Source organism: Pleurodeles waltl, chromosome 6 (assembly GCF_031143425.1).
Source record: "Pleurodeles waltl isolate 20211129_DDA chromosome 6, aPleWal1.hap1.20221129, whole genome shotgun sequence".
In the NCBI taxonomy this organism is placed as follows: Eukaryota; Metazoa; Chordata; class Amphibia; order Caudata; family Salamandridae; genus Pleurodeles; species Pleurodeles waltl.
This window is the reverse complement of record NC_090445.1, coordinates 118,707,057-118,726,553: the sequence shown is the minus strand read 5'-3', so window position 1 is coordinate 118,726,553 and position 19,497 is coordinate 118,707,057. Positions and strand designations below refer to the sequence as shown.

General features: G+C 48.6%; 1 protein-coding gene across 1 annotated transcript in view; it reads right to left on the bottom strand.

Moving 5' to 3' along the window:
- Positions 1–10,301: 10,301 nt before the first annotated feature.
- The window catches only part of GPR179 (G protein-coupled receptor 179), a 221,240-nt gene continuing 212,044 nt past the window's right edge, over positions 10,302–19,497 (bottom strand). Inside the window, exon 11 of the mRNA XM_069237498.1 lies at positions 10,302–18,384. Coding sequence (XP_069093599.1) covers positions 14,893–18,384 — 3,492 coding nt within the window. The 3' untranslated portion in view covers positions 10,302–14,892. The remainder of the gene's footprint in view (positions 18,385–19,497) is intronic.

Genomic DNA, 19,497 nt, shown 5'->3' with positions numbered 1-19,497 from the left:
AAGGTGAGGTCGAAGATACTTAAATACTGGGCCGAGTCCAACTTATCAAACAACTCATCTGCCCATGGAATTGAATGGACACTAATCCGGGTCACTGAGTTCAGCCCCCTATTGTCCACACAGAACCTTAGTTCTGGTGTAGTACTCGGTGGGGTGGATTTTGGTACCAGCACCATCGGACTGGACCAGGGGCTGCTAGAGGGTTCTATGACCCCCATCTCCAGCATCTTAGACACCGCCGCCTCGATACTGGACCTAACAACCTATAAGATTTGCTCTTAACAGGGAGGGAGGCCACAACTTGGCCATTTGGCTCTGGAAGGCCAGCATACAGCTTACTACATCCGTGGGAGTTCTCTTAGGAGACTGCGCCCAGCCCTCCTTGATCAAAGTCAGAAGTCCTTTGACCGGGTGCCCGAATAGAAGCTCGAAGAGGGTAAACCCAACGCCCTTCTAGGGGCCCTCCTGATAGGCAGAAAAATAGGCATGGTAAGAGGATATCCCAATTTTTCCTCTGGGCCTTTGGCAGGCCTCTGATCATGCCTTTTAGGGTCTTGTTGAATCTCTCCGCAAGGTCATTAATTTGAGGGTGATAAGGGCATGGACACTAACACACTCTCACCAGCAAGCACACACACAGCATACATTTAAATACATTTTTTACTTACCTCAGCTGCCATAGAAGGGCCTATTCTAGCTAAATGTGCTCCATTTTATTCCACTAACATTAAATCATATATATTATTATTATTCACTATTAGTGTAATATAAAAGAGTGGAGCCCCAGCTGCCCCTGTGTTCCTGGCTCTGCATTTCCCACCTCTGAGGCCAGACGTCACAAAGGCAGTGCTAGGGGTAGTAAAAGGCAAGCCAGGGATCACAGCTGTGACCTCTGAATGATGTCCATGTGTAGGGGTTGGAGAACCTATATGTCACTCCACACTCCTTCCACATGGCATGCATGTAAGCCAACATGATGTTTGTGCCCCTGTCAGACACCACCTCCTTGGGGAACCCGACTCGGTAAAAAATCCCCAGAAGGGCATTCGCCAGTGCTGGTGCAGTTGTGCTCTTCAGAGGGATCGCCTCTGGGTACCCAGTGGAATGATCCACCAGAACCAGGATGAACGTGTGTGCGGCAGCCATATGGGGATCCATAGGCCCTACTATGTCGATGCTCACCCTTTCAAAGGGTGTGTCAATGACAGGCAAGGGTTGAAGAGGAGCTTTGAGCTTTATCTCCTCCTTGCCACTAGTCTGCCAGGTCACACAGGTCCTAAATGATGCATCTGAAGACACCCTGAGTATGGGACAATAAAAGTGGGGAGAAAGCCGTGCAAAGGTCTTGTCGCAGCCCAAATGTCCTGCCAAGGGGATGTCATGGACCAATTCCATCAGAAAGGCCCGATAACCCTGGGGGATCACTAGGGCCCTTCAGGTCCCCTGGCCAGGAGCCTTAGGCTCACTGTACATAGGATTGTCCTCCCAGTAAAGGTGATGAGTCCAAGAATTATTTTGCCGTCTCAGGACCTCGAGGGTGGGGCATTCTCTTTGTGCCCTACAGAACTGTCCTTGGTGAGACCCCATCCTACTTGCCACTCTGCAATCTCAAGTAGGGTGCCAGGAGGAGTAAAGTCCTCTTCAGTAGATGCCGGGGTGGCCTCTGCCAGTTCCTCGCCCACCTCACTGGAGATACATTCCGAGGCAGGTTTTCCTCGTCCTCTCCCCCTCTTAGCGGGGGCTCCGGCATTGTTCCAGACTCCAGCCCCTACTGGCTCTCTTCTTGGGCAGCCATGGACTGTGTGGTAGCACAAATCCAGTTGGGTAATCACAATATCTCCACATAAACTTGGAGATCCACTTTTGAACAGATAGTGTGCTCCAGGTTATTACTCAACAGACAAGGCACGGGCATGGCAATCCCCCTCATTCAAATGGCACCTGGGCCACTGGAAAACAACTATGTCTGTTGTCAGGCACCACCACTTGGTGGGTGGCTTGGGGGATGTCCTGTTCTGAGGAGACTAGCTGACTCCTTACCATAGTCATGCTGGCCCCTGTATCCCTCAAAGCCTCTACCCCCTGCTCATTGATGGTGACCCTTTGCCTATATTTCGCCGTGTTAGCAGGCACTTGGATCCGGGGCACCATCTCACTGTCACCCAGGTCAACTATATTAATGTCACTAACCTTCCCCCTATTATCGGGGACTCCCTGTTCCCCCATCACCATGCTGGCCATTCCTGGAGCCTTTCCTCCAGTGGCCAGAGGCACTTGCTTTGGACACTTAGGATCTCCTTTGTAGTGTACATACCTGTAGCACTCATAGCACCTGGGGCCCTTGGGGCTGGACTTTTGTCCGGGGACATTTTCATTGAGGGACTGGACTGGGGAGTCGGGCACTGCCCTTTCCCCGGTGTGGGCTTCTGGGAACTGCCAAAAGACTCCTTCTTTTTCTCACCCCCCCCTCTTTCTTTTGGTGGGGGCCCTGGTCCCCTTTTTGGAAGTCACCCCGGTAATCTTTTTGGACACTTGGTTGTTGTCCCAGAGGTCCCTTTCCTCAGCAAGCTTCCGGCAATCCATCAACTTGCTGTCTACCAGGTGTTGGTTCAGATCAGTAAAGCAGGTCTAGAGGAAGTGCTCCCTCAGGATTAGGTTGTACAATCCCTCATAATCATTTACCACCCAACCCTTCAGTGCCTTACTCGCGTAGTCCATAAAATCAACCCAATTTTGTGTAGTCAGTTTGCGGCTGGCACTAAACCTCTGATGGTATTTTTCTGGGGTCAGTCCAAACTTGCTGACCAACAAAGTCTTCATGGCAGGATAGTAAGTCTGGTCCCCCATGTCCAGGGTAAGGATAGTGCCCCTCCCTACAGGAGGCATGTATCGCCATAAACTACCTCCCCAGCTTTCTTCAGGGAGCCGGTGTACCTTTAAGGCACCTCGTAAGCTGCCAACCACTTGTCAACATTGTCCCCCACCTGGTAATCCTGTACCATATCCTTTGAAATTTGACCTCTACTCTGTTCTTTGTCCAATCTGGCCAGGACTTGCTCTTTATCTAATTTGGCAAGGGCTAGGGCCTGCTCTTTGGCTGTCCTGGCAGGCTCCAACTTTAACTTCCTTTCTCTCCTCCAGGTCTTCTGGAGACAGGCTCCTTGAGGATACTCTGCTGCCAGCTCTAGAGGCCCCACCCAGGTCTGGGGAAAGAGGGTCTTCCCCCTGTATGGGGTCCATCAGGACTCCCCTGGCCAAGTTCTTCTCCATTATCCACTTCCCTCTCGGGTGGGCCTCCACCCAGGCCCTTGAGGCTCCCTGTAACTTAGCCTTCCAGGCTTTATCCCTTGCAAGCCATCCCCTTTGCCTGGCAGACCTGTTTGAGCTGCATCACTGTGTAGGTGCACAGATCAAGCAGCTCAAATTCTGCCTCAGGTAGGCCCGCAGATATGTTATCAGACTTGGGAGGAGTAAAATCAAATCAAAATCTATGAGGAAAAATAGGTCACCCATCCCCAGCTACCTCACTGTTCCTTTTGGGGACACCTTAGGCACTCCACTACCCAATTAGTTATCGATTCCGCACCTCCTGGGAAGTAGGCACAATGTCTGGGGCACGATGACTGGAGCCGCTCCAACAATTCTGGTTGCACATGAAGAGTTATCAAGTCCTCACCTCCTGGGAAGGAGGCATACAGTCTGGGGTGCGATGTCTTGAGTCGCACCAGACGATTCCATCCCACATGCAAAGTGCTTAATTCCATACCTACCTGGAATGAGGCACAATGTCTGGGGAGTGATGACTTGAGTTGCCCCGGACAATTTGATAACACATGAAAAGGTTTCCATGCAGTACCTTCCCAGAATGAGGCACTAGTCTGGTGCACAGTGACATGAGTCACATCAAACAATCCAGTCACACACAAAGAACTCCAATCCCGTACCTCACTGGAATGAAGCACAACGTCTAGTGGGCAATGACTTGAGTTGCACCTGACAATCTGGTCACACACAAAGTCGCAAGTTCAGCAATGTCACACGAGGAAGAATGCAGCACTGCTCTGGATGCACCCCCACCTCTGAGGGTCTCAACCTATGAATCAGACACCGCACACAATTAGCATGCTGTCAAGAGTCGCACGAGAGAAATGCAACACACACTCTACAAACGTGGGCGACGCGATGTCCTATGATAGGTAAATCTGCTCACAACAAACAAGACACTTATGTATGCAGTGGCCCCATGATGAAGGGTCACACTCCTTAAGTGCAGGCAGTTGTTTGAAGGCTCCGCACCATGCAATTCTGGTCTCCGGGCGCAATATTTCTTCTATGCTCACACCGCTGCTACCAGGTGGAGTCCAGCATATGGTGAAGGCACCGAGGAGGGCACCACTCTCCAGATGATACCAGTAGATGGTGTAGGTTCCCTGCAGGAGGTCTCTGATGTACTTGAGACCTCCAGTTAGAACAGGGGGCAAGCCAACAAGCCCTGGGAGAGCACACTTCAGAGTGCCACACAGCAGCAGGCAATCTGCCCAGGCCAATCCTGATGCGGAAGGGTGCATGGATCCCTTCCAGGGACAGTAAATACTTCTGTGCACAACAGATTCCTCTGGCAGTGTGCACCATGCGGTCCAGCGATACTGGTTCTACATCTCTGCTAGTTTATCTCTAAGTTGCTGAAGTGTGGTACTCGTAATTATACTCAAGTGTGCCTTTGAAGGGGCCTAGTATCCGGGGAAAGGTTGGTTTCATCTGCAGTTCATTGGGGGCAGGGTAACAGGAACTGGTTTGCGGGTAGAGGGTGTTTTGGGGCCCAGGGTGTCTGTGAACACAGTGACATTAACTGGTCGGATATCAGTGCATTAGGGTGCTAGGAGCAAGTGCGTGTGAGTGTGTGAGTACGAGCCGGCTGATATCTGTGGAATTGCATAGCGGTGCAGAGTGAATGCAAGAGAGTGAGTGCACGTGATTGATCAAACAACAGGGTGGTATTGCTGTACATGTTTTTTCTTGCCAGAGGCCTCTTACAGTTGACATTGAGATTTACTTGTGCAGCCCAGGCTTCAGAGCTAAGTAAAAGTGCTGCAAATCTCTGTATGTACATATTGCTGCTAGCGTTGTGACCGGGATGCACCCTGCAATAGTGTGTTATTGAATTGAGGTAATTGCTAGGGTTGGTCTTATGCTGAGAACGTTTGGCACAGCATGAGGGTGCTGGGAGGGAAAGTATTACTTTTCCCATGTGTACATATTGTTTATGGTGTTTAACGCAGTTGGACCTAGTAGCGAGTAATATTTCTAAATGCGATTTATTCCCAGATTTACATGATGATCATGCTGTGTTAATAATGTGTGTTTTGAATACAAATGTTATTTGCATACACCTCGTGTGAAGTCTCTTTTGTGCTGCTCAGTGTTATTGTTGTGTGGAAGCGCTGTGCCATTGCTTTACACATTTCCCCTGTGATAAGCCTGACAGCTCTGTGCCAAGCTACCCAAGGGTGTGCGCAGGTTATACAGTGAGTGTCACCACTCACCCCTGAAGGTAGTGGTAGGTTCTTCCTGGCTAGGACCTCATCTCAGCCAACCAAACACCTCCAACAGTAAGCCCCAGCGAGAGGGCACTGATCGGATCTTCACGCAATCAGTAAAACCACAAGCAGCAGGGCCCCTGCAGCCCTGCTGCGAATTGTTTCACAGTGGACCAGGCTGGCCCCACCTCAATCAACCCAGTGGAAAGACCCAGACCCAGCCAGGCGTTTACATTCTGCGTGGGCCCTTGTGCGGACACAAGGGCCCACGCACAGAATCAGCTGGGCTCAGCAAAATGCTCCCGCTTTCAGTGGCGAATTCACCTAAGAGATAGTCAAGGCTTACTGAGGAGGCTGCACACACGGAGCAGGTACCAATGGGCTAAATTGCCAAGGATTATGGAGGATTTCACTGGGACCTCAGCTGGAGCTCTGAATATCACATCTTGTGCAGCCGCCATCCTGGGCACCCCACCTCCCCCTACATGTGGCAGAGAAGCACTATATAAATGAGGCATAATCACAATGCCTAATCCCACTATAGGACAAATTGGTTTTACATGATAAGGGTAGTCCTGGCCTTGTGACATCTATACCCTAGGAGGAAGGAGATTTACTGCAAAGGTTTTTCAATAAAATTTATTTATTTTATAAGTATGCATTTTTCTTCCATTTCAGGGGAAAGGGACATCTCTTACTCCTCATCCATAAACTTTCAACAGACATCAGCACAAAGACACCCTGCCCCCAGTTCCATGTCCCAAGGGTGCCAACACTAAAATTCTGTTTTTTGAACAAAACTATTTTCCTCCCCAGTCACGTGGCCTTTACTTTGTAAAGGTGACAAAAGCTCCGGTATGCCCTGGTTTCAACATAGCAACATTGAAATTATCCAAAAATAAGACTACAAAAGACAGGAGGGAAATAAAACACGTGAGTGCAACAATGTATTGGACCACTTCCCTTCTTGTTAAACTTGATTTTTACATGCAAGCAGAGTCACTGCTCGGTGCACTGCACAAGGTGCCTTAACTTCTGTGCAAATGCAAACTGTACCAATCCTGTGAACTTCCACATAAGCAGCTCCAGTCCCATTAAGTTCCACTCAAGCAGTAATTCGCTCAGTACATACTGCACGGTTGTCATTAAATGCCGCAAAAGCAAGCAGTGATCTACTCAGCACATACTTCATCAGTCACTTTAACATCCACACAAGCAGCGATCCGTTCAGTTTGTACTGCACCGTCCCATTAAATGCCACACAAGTATCAATCTGCTCAACAACTGCCCCGAGTCTGCTAACTTCGGTACTAGCTGTTATCCTCTCAGCACACATTACACCAGTCCCATAAACTTCCACACAAGCAGGAATACGGTTAACTTACACACTAGAGTGATCCCCTTAACACACACTGCACCACTCCTGTTAACTTGCACACACGTGTGAGCCCTTCAGCACACCCTGCACCACTCCTGTTAACTTGCACACACGTGTGAGCCCTTCAGCACACACTGCACCACTCCTGTTAACTCGCACACAATCATGATCCCCTCAGCACACCCTGCACCACTCCTGTTAACTTGCACACACGTGAGAGCCCTTCAGCACACACTGCACCACTCCTGTTAACTCGCGCACAATCATGATTCCCTCAGCACACCCTGCACCACTCCTGTTAACTTGCACACACGTGTGAGCCCTTCAACACACACTGCACCACTCCTGTTAACTCGCGCACAATCATGATCCCCTCAGCACACCCTGCACCACTCCTGTTAACTTGCACACACGTGTGAGCCCTTCAGCACACACTGCACCACTCCTGTTAACTTGCACACACGTGTGAGCCCTTCAGCACACACTGCACCACTCCTGTTAACTCGCGCACAATCATGATCCCCTCAGCACACCCTGCACCACTCCTGTTAACTTGCACACACGTGTGAGCCCTTCAGCACACACTGCACCACTCCTGTTAACTTGCATACAGGCGTGATCCACTCCTGTTAACTTACACACAAGCGTGATCCCCTCAGCACACACTGCACTTCTCCTGTTAACTTGCACACAAGCGTGATCCCCTCAGCACACACTGCACCACTCCTGTCTCCTGTTAACTTACAAACAAGCGTAATCCCCTCCGCACACACTGCACCACTCCTGTCTCCTGTTAACTTACAAACAAGCGTTATCCCCTCCGCACACACTGCACCACTCCTGTCTCCTATTAATTTACACACAAGCGTGATCCCCTCCGCACGCACTGCATCACTCTTATTAACTTACGCACAGACATGATCCCCTCGGCACATACTGCACCAACCCTGTTATCTTACAAGTGTGACCCCCTCAGCACACACTGCACCACTCCTGTCTCCTGTCAACTTACACACAAGCGTGATCCCCTCCGCATGCACTGCACCAATCCTGTTAACTCATAAGCGTGACGCCCTCAGCACACACGTTATCACTCCTGTTAACTTACACACACATGATTCCCTCAGCACACACTGCACGACTCCTATTAACTTACACACAAGTATGATTCCCTCAGCACACACTGCACGGCTCCTGTTAACTTACACACAAGCATGATCCCCTCAGCACACACGGCACCATTCCTAGTAAGTTCCACACATGTGTGATCCTCTCAACACACACTGCAACAATCCTGTTAACTTACACACAAGCATGATTCCCTCAGCACACACTGCACGACTCCTGTTAACTTACACACAAGCATGATTCCCTCAGCACATACTGCACCATTCCTAGTAAATTCCACACATGTGTGATCCTCTCAACACACACTGCAACAATCCTGTTAACTTACACACAAGCATGACCCCCTCAACACACAGTGAACTACTCCTATTAACTTACACACAAGAGTGATCCCTTCAGCGCACATTGCACCAATCCTGTTAACTTACACACAAATGTGATCCCGCAGCACACACTGTACAACTCCTGTCAACTTAGACACAGGTGTGATTCCCTCAGCACACACTGCACCACTCCTGTCTCCTGTTAACTTACAAACAAGCGTTATCCCCTCCGCACACACTGCACCACTCCTGTCTCCTATTAATTTACACACAAGCGTGATCCCCTCCGCACGCACTGCATCACTCTTATTAACTTACGCACAGACATGATCCCCTCAGCACATACTGCACCAACCCTGTTATCTTACAAGTGTGACCCCCTCAGCACACACTGCACCACTCCTGTCTCCTGTCAACTTACACACAAGCGTGATCCCCTCCGCATGCACTGCACCAATCCTGTTAACTCATAAGCGTGACGCCCTCAGCACACACGTTATCACTCCTGTTAACTTACACACACATGATTCCCTCAGCACACACTGCACGACTCCTATTAACTTACACACAAGTATGATTCCCTCAGCACACACTGCACGGCTCCTGTTAACTTACACACAAGCATGATCCCCTCAGCACACACGGCACCATTCCTAGTAAGTTCCACACATGTGTGATCCTCTCAACACACACTGCAACAATCCTGTTAACTTACACACAAGCATGATTCCCTCAGCACACACTGCACGACTCCTGTTAACTTACACACAAGCATGATTCCCTCAGCACATACTGCACCATTCCTAGTAAATTCCACACATGTGTGATCCTCTCAACACACACTGCAACAATCCTGTTAACTTACACACAAGCATGACCCCCTCAACACACAGTGAACTACTCCTATTAACTTACACACAAATGTGATCCCGCAGCACACACTGTACAACTCCTGTCAACTTAGACACAGGTGTGATTCCCTCAGCGCACAGTACACCACTCCTGTAAAGTGCCACACACGCAAAGGTTTGCTTAGTGCCCTCTGCACCAGGCCCACTGACATCCATTCAAACATCGTTGCACTCAGTGCACATTGCTCTTGTTCACTTCCTCACAAGTGATTGCACCCTCAGCACACTGGATCAGCCCCATTAACTTATACACAAGCAGTGATTGTCAATGTACACAGAACCACTCAAGCAGTGTCCCAGCTCCTTGCACTCTACCGTAGGTGTTAACACTAAGAAAATCATAAACGCAGTTTAGTGTAAAATGCATAAATCATTTAAATTACACATAAGCTGGGTCTCTCGAGTACAGTGACCACAGGTGTCAGCATGCACATACACACGCTAATGCCACTCAGTGTACCCTGCATCAGTTACCTTAATCTACGTCCAAGCAGTGCCCTTTTCGCACTGCACGTCTAGTGTTAACTAACACAATGATTAAGGCAACTCAGCGCTCAGTGCACCAAACTTTTAACCTACACACCGGAAGTGTTCTTTGTTAGTCCATTACACCACTTAGTGTTGACAATCTCACACGCACCAATGCTACTCAACGCACCCTTCATCAGTAACCATAACCTGGTACAAGCAGTGTCTCTCTCTGCACAGCGTCTGGTGTCATCTTAAGCACAAACAGTGGCTCACCTCTGCATTCACTACACCGCAAATGTTCATTTACCGACAGCCAGGGATACCTGTCGGTGCAGACCACACCACACAGCTGTTGTTGTCTCACTCAGAAGTGTGTAGTTTCCTCAGCACACACTACACCACTTCTTTAAACACAGGCATTGAGCCCCCTCGAAGCACGCAGCATCACCCCTGTTAATGTTCACTCGAGCAGTGATCCTATAGCTTCAGCACTCTTTTTAATTTACACACAAGAAACGTGCCCCCTCAGCAGCATGTTCATTCTTTTGTACTTGTTAGAATCAGTAATCCTCCTCTGCATAGACTATACAGCTGTTGTTTACTCGCATTCAGTGCAAACTACAGCTCTCCGTGAAGCTTCCACCAAATCAGTGATGCTGTTCGACACTCACTGCATTGTTTCTAGCGTACACCCAAGTGCCAGTCCTCCTCTGTTTACTGAATGCACCACTAATGTTAACATACACACACGTACATATCCTCACCTCTTCACTGCACCACTGCTGCTTTCACATGCACATATCTTCCCCACGTCACTGCACCACTGCTGCTATTATACACACAAGCACATCTCCTCCCCACTTCACTGCACCACTGCTGCTGTCATACACACAAGCATTTGTCCTCCTCTGATCACTGCACCACTGCTGCTATTATACACACAAGCACGTCCTCCAACTTCACTGCAGCACTGCTGCTGTCATCCACACAAGCATATGTCCTCCTCTGATCACTGCACCACTTCCCCAGTTCACTGCACCACTGCTGCTATCATATGCACAAGCACATATCCTCCCCACTTCACTGCACCACTGCTGCTATCACACAAGCATATGTCCTCCTGATCACTGCACCACTGCTGTTAATATACACAATACAACATATCCTCCCCAGCTCACTGCACCACTGTTGTTAACATACACACAAGTACATATCCTCACCTCTTCACTGCACCACTGCTGCTTTCACATGCACATCTTCCCCACGTCACTGCACCGCTGCTGCTATTATACACACAAGCACATATCCTCCCCACTTCACTGCAGCACTGCTGCTATCATACACACAAGCATATGTCCTCCTCTGATCACTGCACCACTGCCCCAGTTCACTGCACCACTGCTGCTATCATATGCACAGGCACATATCCTCCCCACTTCACTGCACCACTGCTGCTATCAGACAAGCATATGTCCTCCTCTGATCACAGCTCAGCTGCTGTTAATATACACTCAAGTACATATCCTTCCCAGTTCACTGCACCACTACTGCTATCATACACCTAAGCATATGTCCTCCTATGATCACTGCACCACTGCTGTTAATAGACACACAACATCCTACCCAGTTCACTCCACCACTGCTTCTATCATTTGCTCAAGCACATATCCTCCCCACTTCACTGCACCACTTCTGCTATCATACGTGCAAGCACATGTCCTACCCACTTCACTGCACCACTGTTGCTATCATATACATAAGCACATAACCCCCTACAGTTTACTACACTACTACTGATATCATACACACAAGCAGATGTCCTCCCCAGTTCACTACATGGCTACTGTTAATATACACAAGCATATGACCTCCTTTGATCACTGCACCACTGCTGTTAATATACACCCGACAAAATATCCTCCCCAGTTCACTGCACCACTGCTGCTATCACATGCACAAGCACATATCCTCCCCACTTCACTGCACCCCTGCTATCATACACACAAGCATTTGTCCTACACTGATCACTGCACCACTGCTGTTAAAATACACACAACAACATATCCTCCCCAGTTCACTGTAAAACTACTGCTATCATACCCACAAACACATATCCTCCCCAGTTCACTGCACCAATAATACTATCATACACACAAATACATATCATCCTCACTTCATTGCACCACTGTTGCTATCATACACACAAGCAAGTCTTCCCCACTTCACTGCACCCCTGCTGTCATACTCACAAGCAGATGTCCTCCCCATTTCACTGCACCACTGTTGCTATCCTACAGACAAGCAAATTTTTCCTCGAGTTCAATGCACCACTGCTATCATATGCACAGGCACGTCCTCCCCACTTCTCTGCACTACTACTGCTATCATACACACAGTTCACTGCACCACTGCTGCTATCATACACACTAGCACATATCCTCCCCAGTTCACCGCACCACTGGTGCTACCATTTGCACAAGGACATATCCTCTCAAGCTCACTGCACCACTGCTGTTAATATACACACAAGAACATATCCTCCCCAGCTCACTGCACCAATACTGCTATCATACACACAAGCACATATCCTTCCCATTGTACTGCACCACTGCTGCTGTCATACACACAAGCACATATCCTTCCCATTGTACTGCACCACTGCTGCTGTCATACACACAAGTACATATCCTTCCAAGTTCACTGCACCACTGCTGCTATCATCTGCACAAGCACATATCCTCCCAACTTCACTGCACAATTGCTGCTATCATACCTGCTATCATGATCCTCTGATCACTGTGCCACTGCTGTTAATATATACACAACATATCCTCCCCAGTTGACTGCACAGCTAATGTTAACATACACACAAGCACTTAGCCCCCTCTGTTCACTGCACCACTCTGCTAACATACACACAAGCACATATCCTCTGTTCACTACACCATCACTGTTAACTTGAACGCAAAGAGTACGGCACTACTCCTGTTGGTGTATATGACAGAACCTTCCTCCTGGGGTGCACTCTACAACGTCTGAATTGAAAGTTGTACAATAGGAACTTGCACCGTCACCATCAGTGATCTCCCCTTGATGCCATGTCCGCTAAATGTAATATACACCCATGCTCTGGACTCCCTCTGTACACTTCACCACTCGTGTCGTTCTACATACAAGCAGTGACATTGCACACTTCACATCTCCTGTTAACTTGCACACGAGTTGCGATCGTGCAGATTTTCACAACTCATGCTCTTCTACACACAAGCAGTGACCATGCACACTTCACAGCTCCCATTAGCATGCACATTCGTACATACATCCTCCGTGCACTGCACCGATCTGATCTTGAACACATGCAGTGATCTGGCCCACTTCACAACTAATGCTAACGTACAGACAAGCAGTGATCACTTTCAGTGCCTTGTCCACTAATGTTAACTTACACAGAAGCAGTAATCTTTACCAGAGCAGCTCACCTCGCCTGTAAAACTATGCACAAGCAGTGACCCCCCAACTATGAAACGCACATGTACCCTTTACTTGGTCTTCTGATGCAACTGTTCCATCACTGTTAAAAGGGTAAAACAAATACAAATAGCTGGAAAGTAAATAAACTCTTTGTCCAGCGTGATCCGCAAAACAACTGGCTCAGAGGTCAAGAGGAGTCGTGGCTTCTCTGTACTGGCTGTGATTGGCTGAGGTGTTCCAGTAGGGTAAGCGGTTGAAGTCTCAGTGGTTGTCACCAGCGCACTGGGCAGGTAGCAATTTGAGTTGAAGTCAACATCAGGTAGCATGTTCCCTACGACCCACAGATTAGACCTTAAACCTCTCACCATAACTTCGTTCAGCATAGGCTTGGTTTAGCTCACGTGTATGGGGTATTGCAGTGTACCTTGGGTATCTGAATAACAAGCTTGTGGTCACATTGATTCATTCATGTAAGTGGCTGCTGGCTTGTGATGCCTTCTGGGCACCAGCCTGGTGTTGCCACCTGGCAATACTGTTCCCTTTTGAGTTTTGCATAATACTTGCACCTGTGGGGGTGGTTGCAGGACTACAGCTCATTGCGTTTCAGTAGTTATTGCAGTTCCTGCGTCACGTTAGCCAACAGGCAGGCATCTTTTTTTGACTAAAGGAAATTTACTAAAAATTCAGTACATGTACCCTAATTTGTTCCTGGGAAGTTAGTCCCGCTCGCCTTAGTGAATCAGCAGTCCTATGTTGGAGTTGTACCTTATCAGCGGTAAGTTGCCACATTGCCATTGCATTCTGATTACGATGCTTGCGGGTCGTAGAACCAGCCACTGGGTACTGCTTCATAGTATCCAGCAGAGGAGCTGTTCTCATTCGCCCTAAGAAGGCACCATAGTGGGACAAGTCCTTGTAGCAAAGTCGTTTTTTCTGATGTATATCTCCTTGGTGCATTATAATATTCCATTGCGGCTAGTGTTTTTTAAGTGGAGGTTGCCAGGGGTCTTTTCTTTGGACCCAAAATGCACCTTGTATGAGTTTTGAGGTTGAAGGGTCTGTATGGCTCTTGGCAGGTTCCTCTCTGTTTTTGCATTGGTCCCAGGTTTACATTTCAGCCAGAAGTCGAAGCGCCACCATAAAGTTAGTCTTTTGGTGGAGGGGTTGCTCAGTCACTTCAGTGCTTGAAAAGCATATTCATGCACACTTGGTCACTCTCAGAATGTGGTCAGAAGTGATGGGCTGTAAGTGTTTGCCTATACATTCCAGGATACCTGTCGTTGAAGTTCTAGATGTCCCCATAAGTGTAAATTGTTCTCTTCAACCAGCTCTTATCGGATGAAATAAAAGGTTGATTGTGTGTGGTATTCAGAATGTCCTTCGATCATTGGTTGGCACTGGTGTCAAACAACCAAGATGCCATAGCTCACACACATCTTATTCCCTACTATGGGGCCTCTCTGACTTATGGGCAAGGTGAGACAGCTCACCTCAGGCTCCATTTTGGTGTCCATCGTATGGCCTCTGAGGGGTAGAGTAGCTGTGGCTGTTCTAGCTTGGTGCATCAAGGAATTGGACATTTAGTTTTGAAAGCCATTCCTACTCTTGAATGCCGGACGCCTGTCAGAACCCTGCACACAGACCCCTCTGCCCTCACCCATTGTCACAGAATGTTACTCAAAATCCCATGGGCAGACTTCAGGCTTTTTTATTGGGTTTGGCATCTTGGCATCACATGGTGGAGGCTCAGCTGCGTTGCTGTGTGTAATGGGGCTGCAGGTGGGCTGATCTTCTACTGCCTCCCAGGGACACACTTCCAAGACTTTGCCACATCCGAGGATGTTTTCTTTTGTTCCTGTGGAGTGATCTGGCACTTCCCACGGGCAGGCAGTTGTCCTCAGGCTGTCCACTTTGTTTATCTTGCTGGCACCACTGTCCAGTACCGGACTGGTTTCTTTAAGATCTGCATCTATGGTGGTGCTTTGAAGTCCTGACGGAGACAGCACCTTTGGACTCTTTGGGCTGTGGACCTTGGCTGGCCCCGCAGGTGCCCCCTTCGCCAGACTCTGCTCGTCTTCATTGTCCCAAGGCACTACATCACTTGGTTTCTTGTTTAAGGAATAGTTCCACTTCTTGGCAAGACCCTTGGAGTGTGTCATCCCTGCCCCACCTAGATCCTTTATTTGTTCTTCACTTTTGCTTAGACTCTTAGTGAGAGGCAATGTATCTTCTGAATCCCAAATGCATTCGCCCTCTTGCAGGTGGTCGGCTGGGGTGTCCTCCTCATTGATTTGGCTTGATACCTGCATCGTTTGTGTTTTTGTAACAGTGGGTATGGCACTCTCTACCTCCCAAGGACAAATGTCAGCTTTTGTAATGTTGTTCACCTGCAAAGTTTCCCATGGGCATATCTCCTCCCTTCTGCTGTCTATGCTGTCTGACTTCGTAGGAAGAGTGATTCCTTGCTCTGATGTTCTGCTTCCTGACTTACTCATTGTTCCCAAAGGTTCCTCCGAGTCCACACTTTCCCAAGGACAAATTTCATCCCTTTTGCTGTCTAGACTGTCTGACGTCTTCAAAACTACTGGGCTCTCATCAAAAGGTTTGCTTGTCGAAGGGCTTAGTGTCCCTGGTGACTCCTGAGAATCCAGACTCTCCCAGGGACAGATGACATCTCTCTGATTACTGAGTCTTTCAAGCTTCCGCGGAGTAGTGTTTCCTCCAGAATCTTTTGACGTGTCTTTCCCTGCTTTTACACCCTTCCGACCTTGGAAAGCACTCAGCCCTTCTTTCCTTGTTCTTGCTCTTTCCGTTAGAGGGTCGCCGATCTCCCACGAGCACACATCTGCTTTAACACTGGAATCCTCCTCTGTTAGTTCCCAAGGACAGATCTGGGCCCTCCTGCTTTCAGAGCTGTCTGATTTGTTCAGAACGACTCCTTGATCGGAGGACCTGCTTCCTGACTTGCTAAGTGTCCCCAGAGGCTCCTCCGAATCTAGACTCTCCCAGGGACAGATGTCACCCTTCTTGCTGTCCAAACTGACTGACTTTTTTGGACTGCCTTTGCTCTGGACGGGGGCTACGTTCTCAGATTGGCTGCCCTCCACCATGGATTTCTCAGTGTCCGTCATCTCCCAAGGGCACACCACTACTCTTTTGGTCTCTATACTTGCTGCTCGGCTTACCACCTCTGGAAGCTCCTCTCTAGACCTGCTGAATTGCGCAGAAGGTTCTTCAATGCTCTCCCATGGACAGACCATCTCACGGATGCTGTTCTGTTTCTGCACCTTGGATGTGATGGCACTTTTGCCATTGTCCACCAGTCCCATCTCTTCCTTCCTAGGTGATCTAGTGTGCAATGGATGCTCTTGATCACAGCCTTTCTGTTGCCTACTTGCCTCCCAAGGGAAGATTTCTTTATTCTTACTAGAGGTGTTGTTCTCTTGGCTTGGCGTTGCCTCCTCCGACTCCCACGGGCAGATCTCTGCTAGTTTGCTCTCAGCTTTCTCCAGAATTGGCTTTTGCGTTTTCCTGGAAACCTCCTGTGCCAGTGAGCTGGTCTGAACCATTTTAGTGTCCCATGGACAGGCGTTAGCCAGATTTGGCTTCTCATTCCTGGCAGTGGTCTCATGGTCATCTTTTTCAATTCTTGCCTCTTTCTCCCACCCGTCCTTCTCAATGGACCCCGCCTTCACAAGAAGAGGGGCCTTAAATGCCCTCATGGCCAACACCAAACCTTTCAAGCTCTTCTTTTGGGGCAGCTCTTTCAGGCTCTGAGTTTTCATTGCAGAAACACTGTGCATTGTCTCAGTGCCACCAATGTCCTCCGAAGTTGACCTTGGACCAAATGGCCTTTCCCTGTGCTCGGGGTTAGAAAACTCTGGTGTCTCAGATTCCCAAGGGCAGATTTCCTCCACTTTTGCAGGTGCTGTGCCTGGGCTAACTCTTATGGCCAAAGGAGACCAAGGTAGTTTTTTGTCTTTAGCACCTGTATCTTTTGCAACCCCTCCTCTGCAGATTTCGTGGGAGTCTGCATTTTCAGATTTTCTCCCAGGCTCCGGGGGCGTTTCGGGTTTGCTGGGAACTACAGAAGTTGACTCCTTGATGATAACAGGGGTTTCATCCTGTCCATGATCTGGTTCCTGGTGCTCCCAGGGGCAGACCACGGTCTTGTCTATGCTGTGAGTAAAGCTCTGGTGCTTAGTGGTCTGCTCTGGGTTTATGATGGCACTGTGTAGCTTTCCTGACTCTTGAGAGGTATCCATGCTACTGCTCTTTATAGGGGCATACGTTACATGCTTCTGGGACTTGCTTTCTGAAGTGGCAGAGGGCAGGTCTTGCAGCTCCCAGGGGCACACCTCAGCCTTGTCAAAGCTGCCTGCCAAGAGAGAACTGCGGACTCCTTCATATAGGGTCCCAGACTGTTTGGTATCATCTGTTACTGGGGCAGGCCTATCAAGGGCCTCTTGGTGCCCAGTGGCATCTGGCACTTGGGGGCTGATAGATCTTTCTGCCATTTTATCCTTGTCCATGTCTCCAACTGTCTGGCAGCTATCGTCCACTTGGAAAACCCTGCCAGATAGCATAGTCTTTTCCTTTGAGCTTGTGAGAACACTAAGTGATTTTTGCAGTGTGCAAGGTTTAGGGTGGAGCGGTCTCTTGTCAGCTAAAAGATTGTGGGCACTGACGGACTTGTAGACAAGAGGGGCATCATCCATGGAGTCGTTATTGGATTTTTGGGAGGCTTTTTTTGCCAACTTCTTCCTCATAAGCGAGTCCCGGAGGGAAGCATCCTTGGATGAGCTCTCCAAGCGAGGGGGAGAGTTTTCCTTCTGATCTCGGACATGGTCATAGGTACTGTGTGATTTCTTGAGTGAGAATACCTTGTGCTTCAGGGACTCATCCTTCACCTTCACACTAGAGCTACTGGCATCGCAGAGCTTTTTCTTGTAGGAGCCAGGGTAGCTGCCCCCGCCACCGCTGCTGTCCTTCTCATCACGGCTGTGCTGGCGGGACACAGAGTCTGGGATCTCAGTGATGCGTCTCATGATGGAGCGGCCCAGGCCACGTCGAGAGCTTCTTTTCTTCTGTAAGTGTGGGTTGTTGGTGGTCATCTTCTTGGTCTTGTGAACCTCCAGCTGAGCATACAGCTTTTTCAGTTCATCCTGTAATGATTTGAGATTAAAATGACAAATTAAATACATTTTACTACGTTAGAAAAGAAAAAGTTACTTACCTTCGGTAACACTTCTTCTGGTGGATACAGTATCTACCTGTGGATCCCTCATATTGGGAGTATTAAAAAGGTGAGGAATCCACAGGTAGATGTATCCATCACAATCGTTATTACTGTTTTTATCATCACTTTGCCCCCGTCCTCCTGCTCTTTACATATTTATTTCCATCAATCTGGGTACCATTTTCCTGATGTCCCATCTTTAGCTCCTTTCTTACTGATGTCCCTGGGTGGTCTCCCTTTCTTACTGATCTCCCCACCTATACTTGCATTTGTTGTTAGCCCCTATCTTTGTTTCCATTCTCTCAGATCTCCACTCCTTTGCTTCTAGTCTCCCTGTAGCCCCTTCTCCCGCTCCACTAATTATCTTTACATTATTACCAGAACCAATTCTTCTGCTCTCCTTCGTTTCACTTTAATTATTCAACCTGTGCTTCAGTTCCTCCCAATCTCTTTACTTCCACCAAAGCTGTTCACTTCTTTACTTCCATTCCCCCTCTGCCTGTTCTCCCAACTATTACTTCTATTCCTTCCAATGCTCAACAAGAGAGTGATTGGAGATTGGAAAGTATTAACCTCTCCCATGTAGAACAGCAAATATTGGGTTCTATGAGGAAGACGTGCCAGCACTTGCCAGAAAATGCATTAGCATGGCAGTAGGATAGAAATCTACAACCCAGGAGCACACAGCAGCCGAGAAGCGGATCTAGTGATAAGATGACACCTCTGCTCACAATGAGGGTAGGCTCACTTTCCTGACCAGTTAGCACTACGAAGAAATATCTCAGAGACCATCACCAAGATTGTCTCCATCTGTGCCATCTTCCTCTATGATACGATCCCCAACTATTTCTCCAAGAGTTTCACAAGACCAAGATTGCTGCCATTGTGGGAATTACCACACCATTACGGCCTCCGTAACGATAGCCCTCGCCAGCATGGTCCCCATCACGCTGCTCATTGGGCAAACTATGCTGATGTGAAGTAGCAGCTCGAAGAACAAACAATACTGGGTTTATGAGCAAGAGCTGAGGAAGAAAAA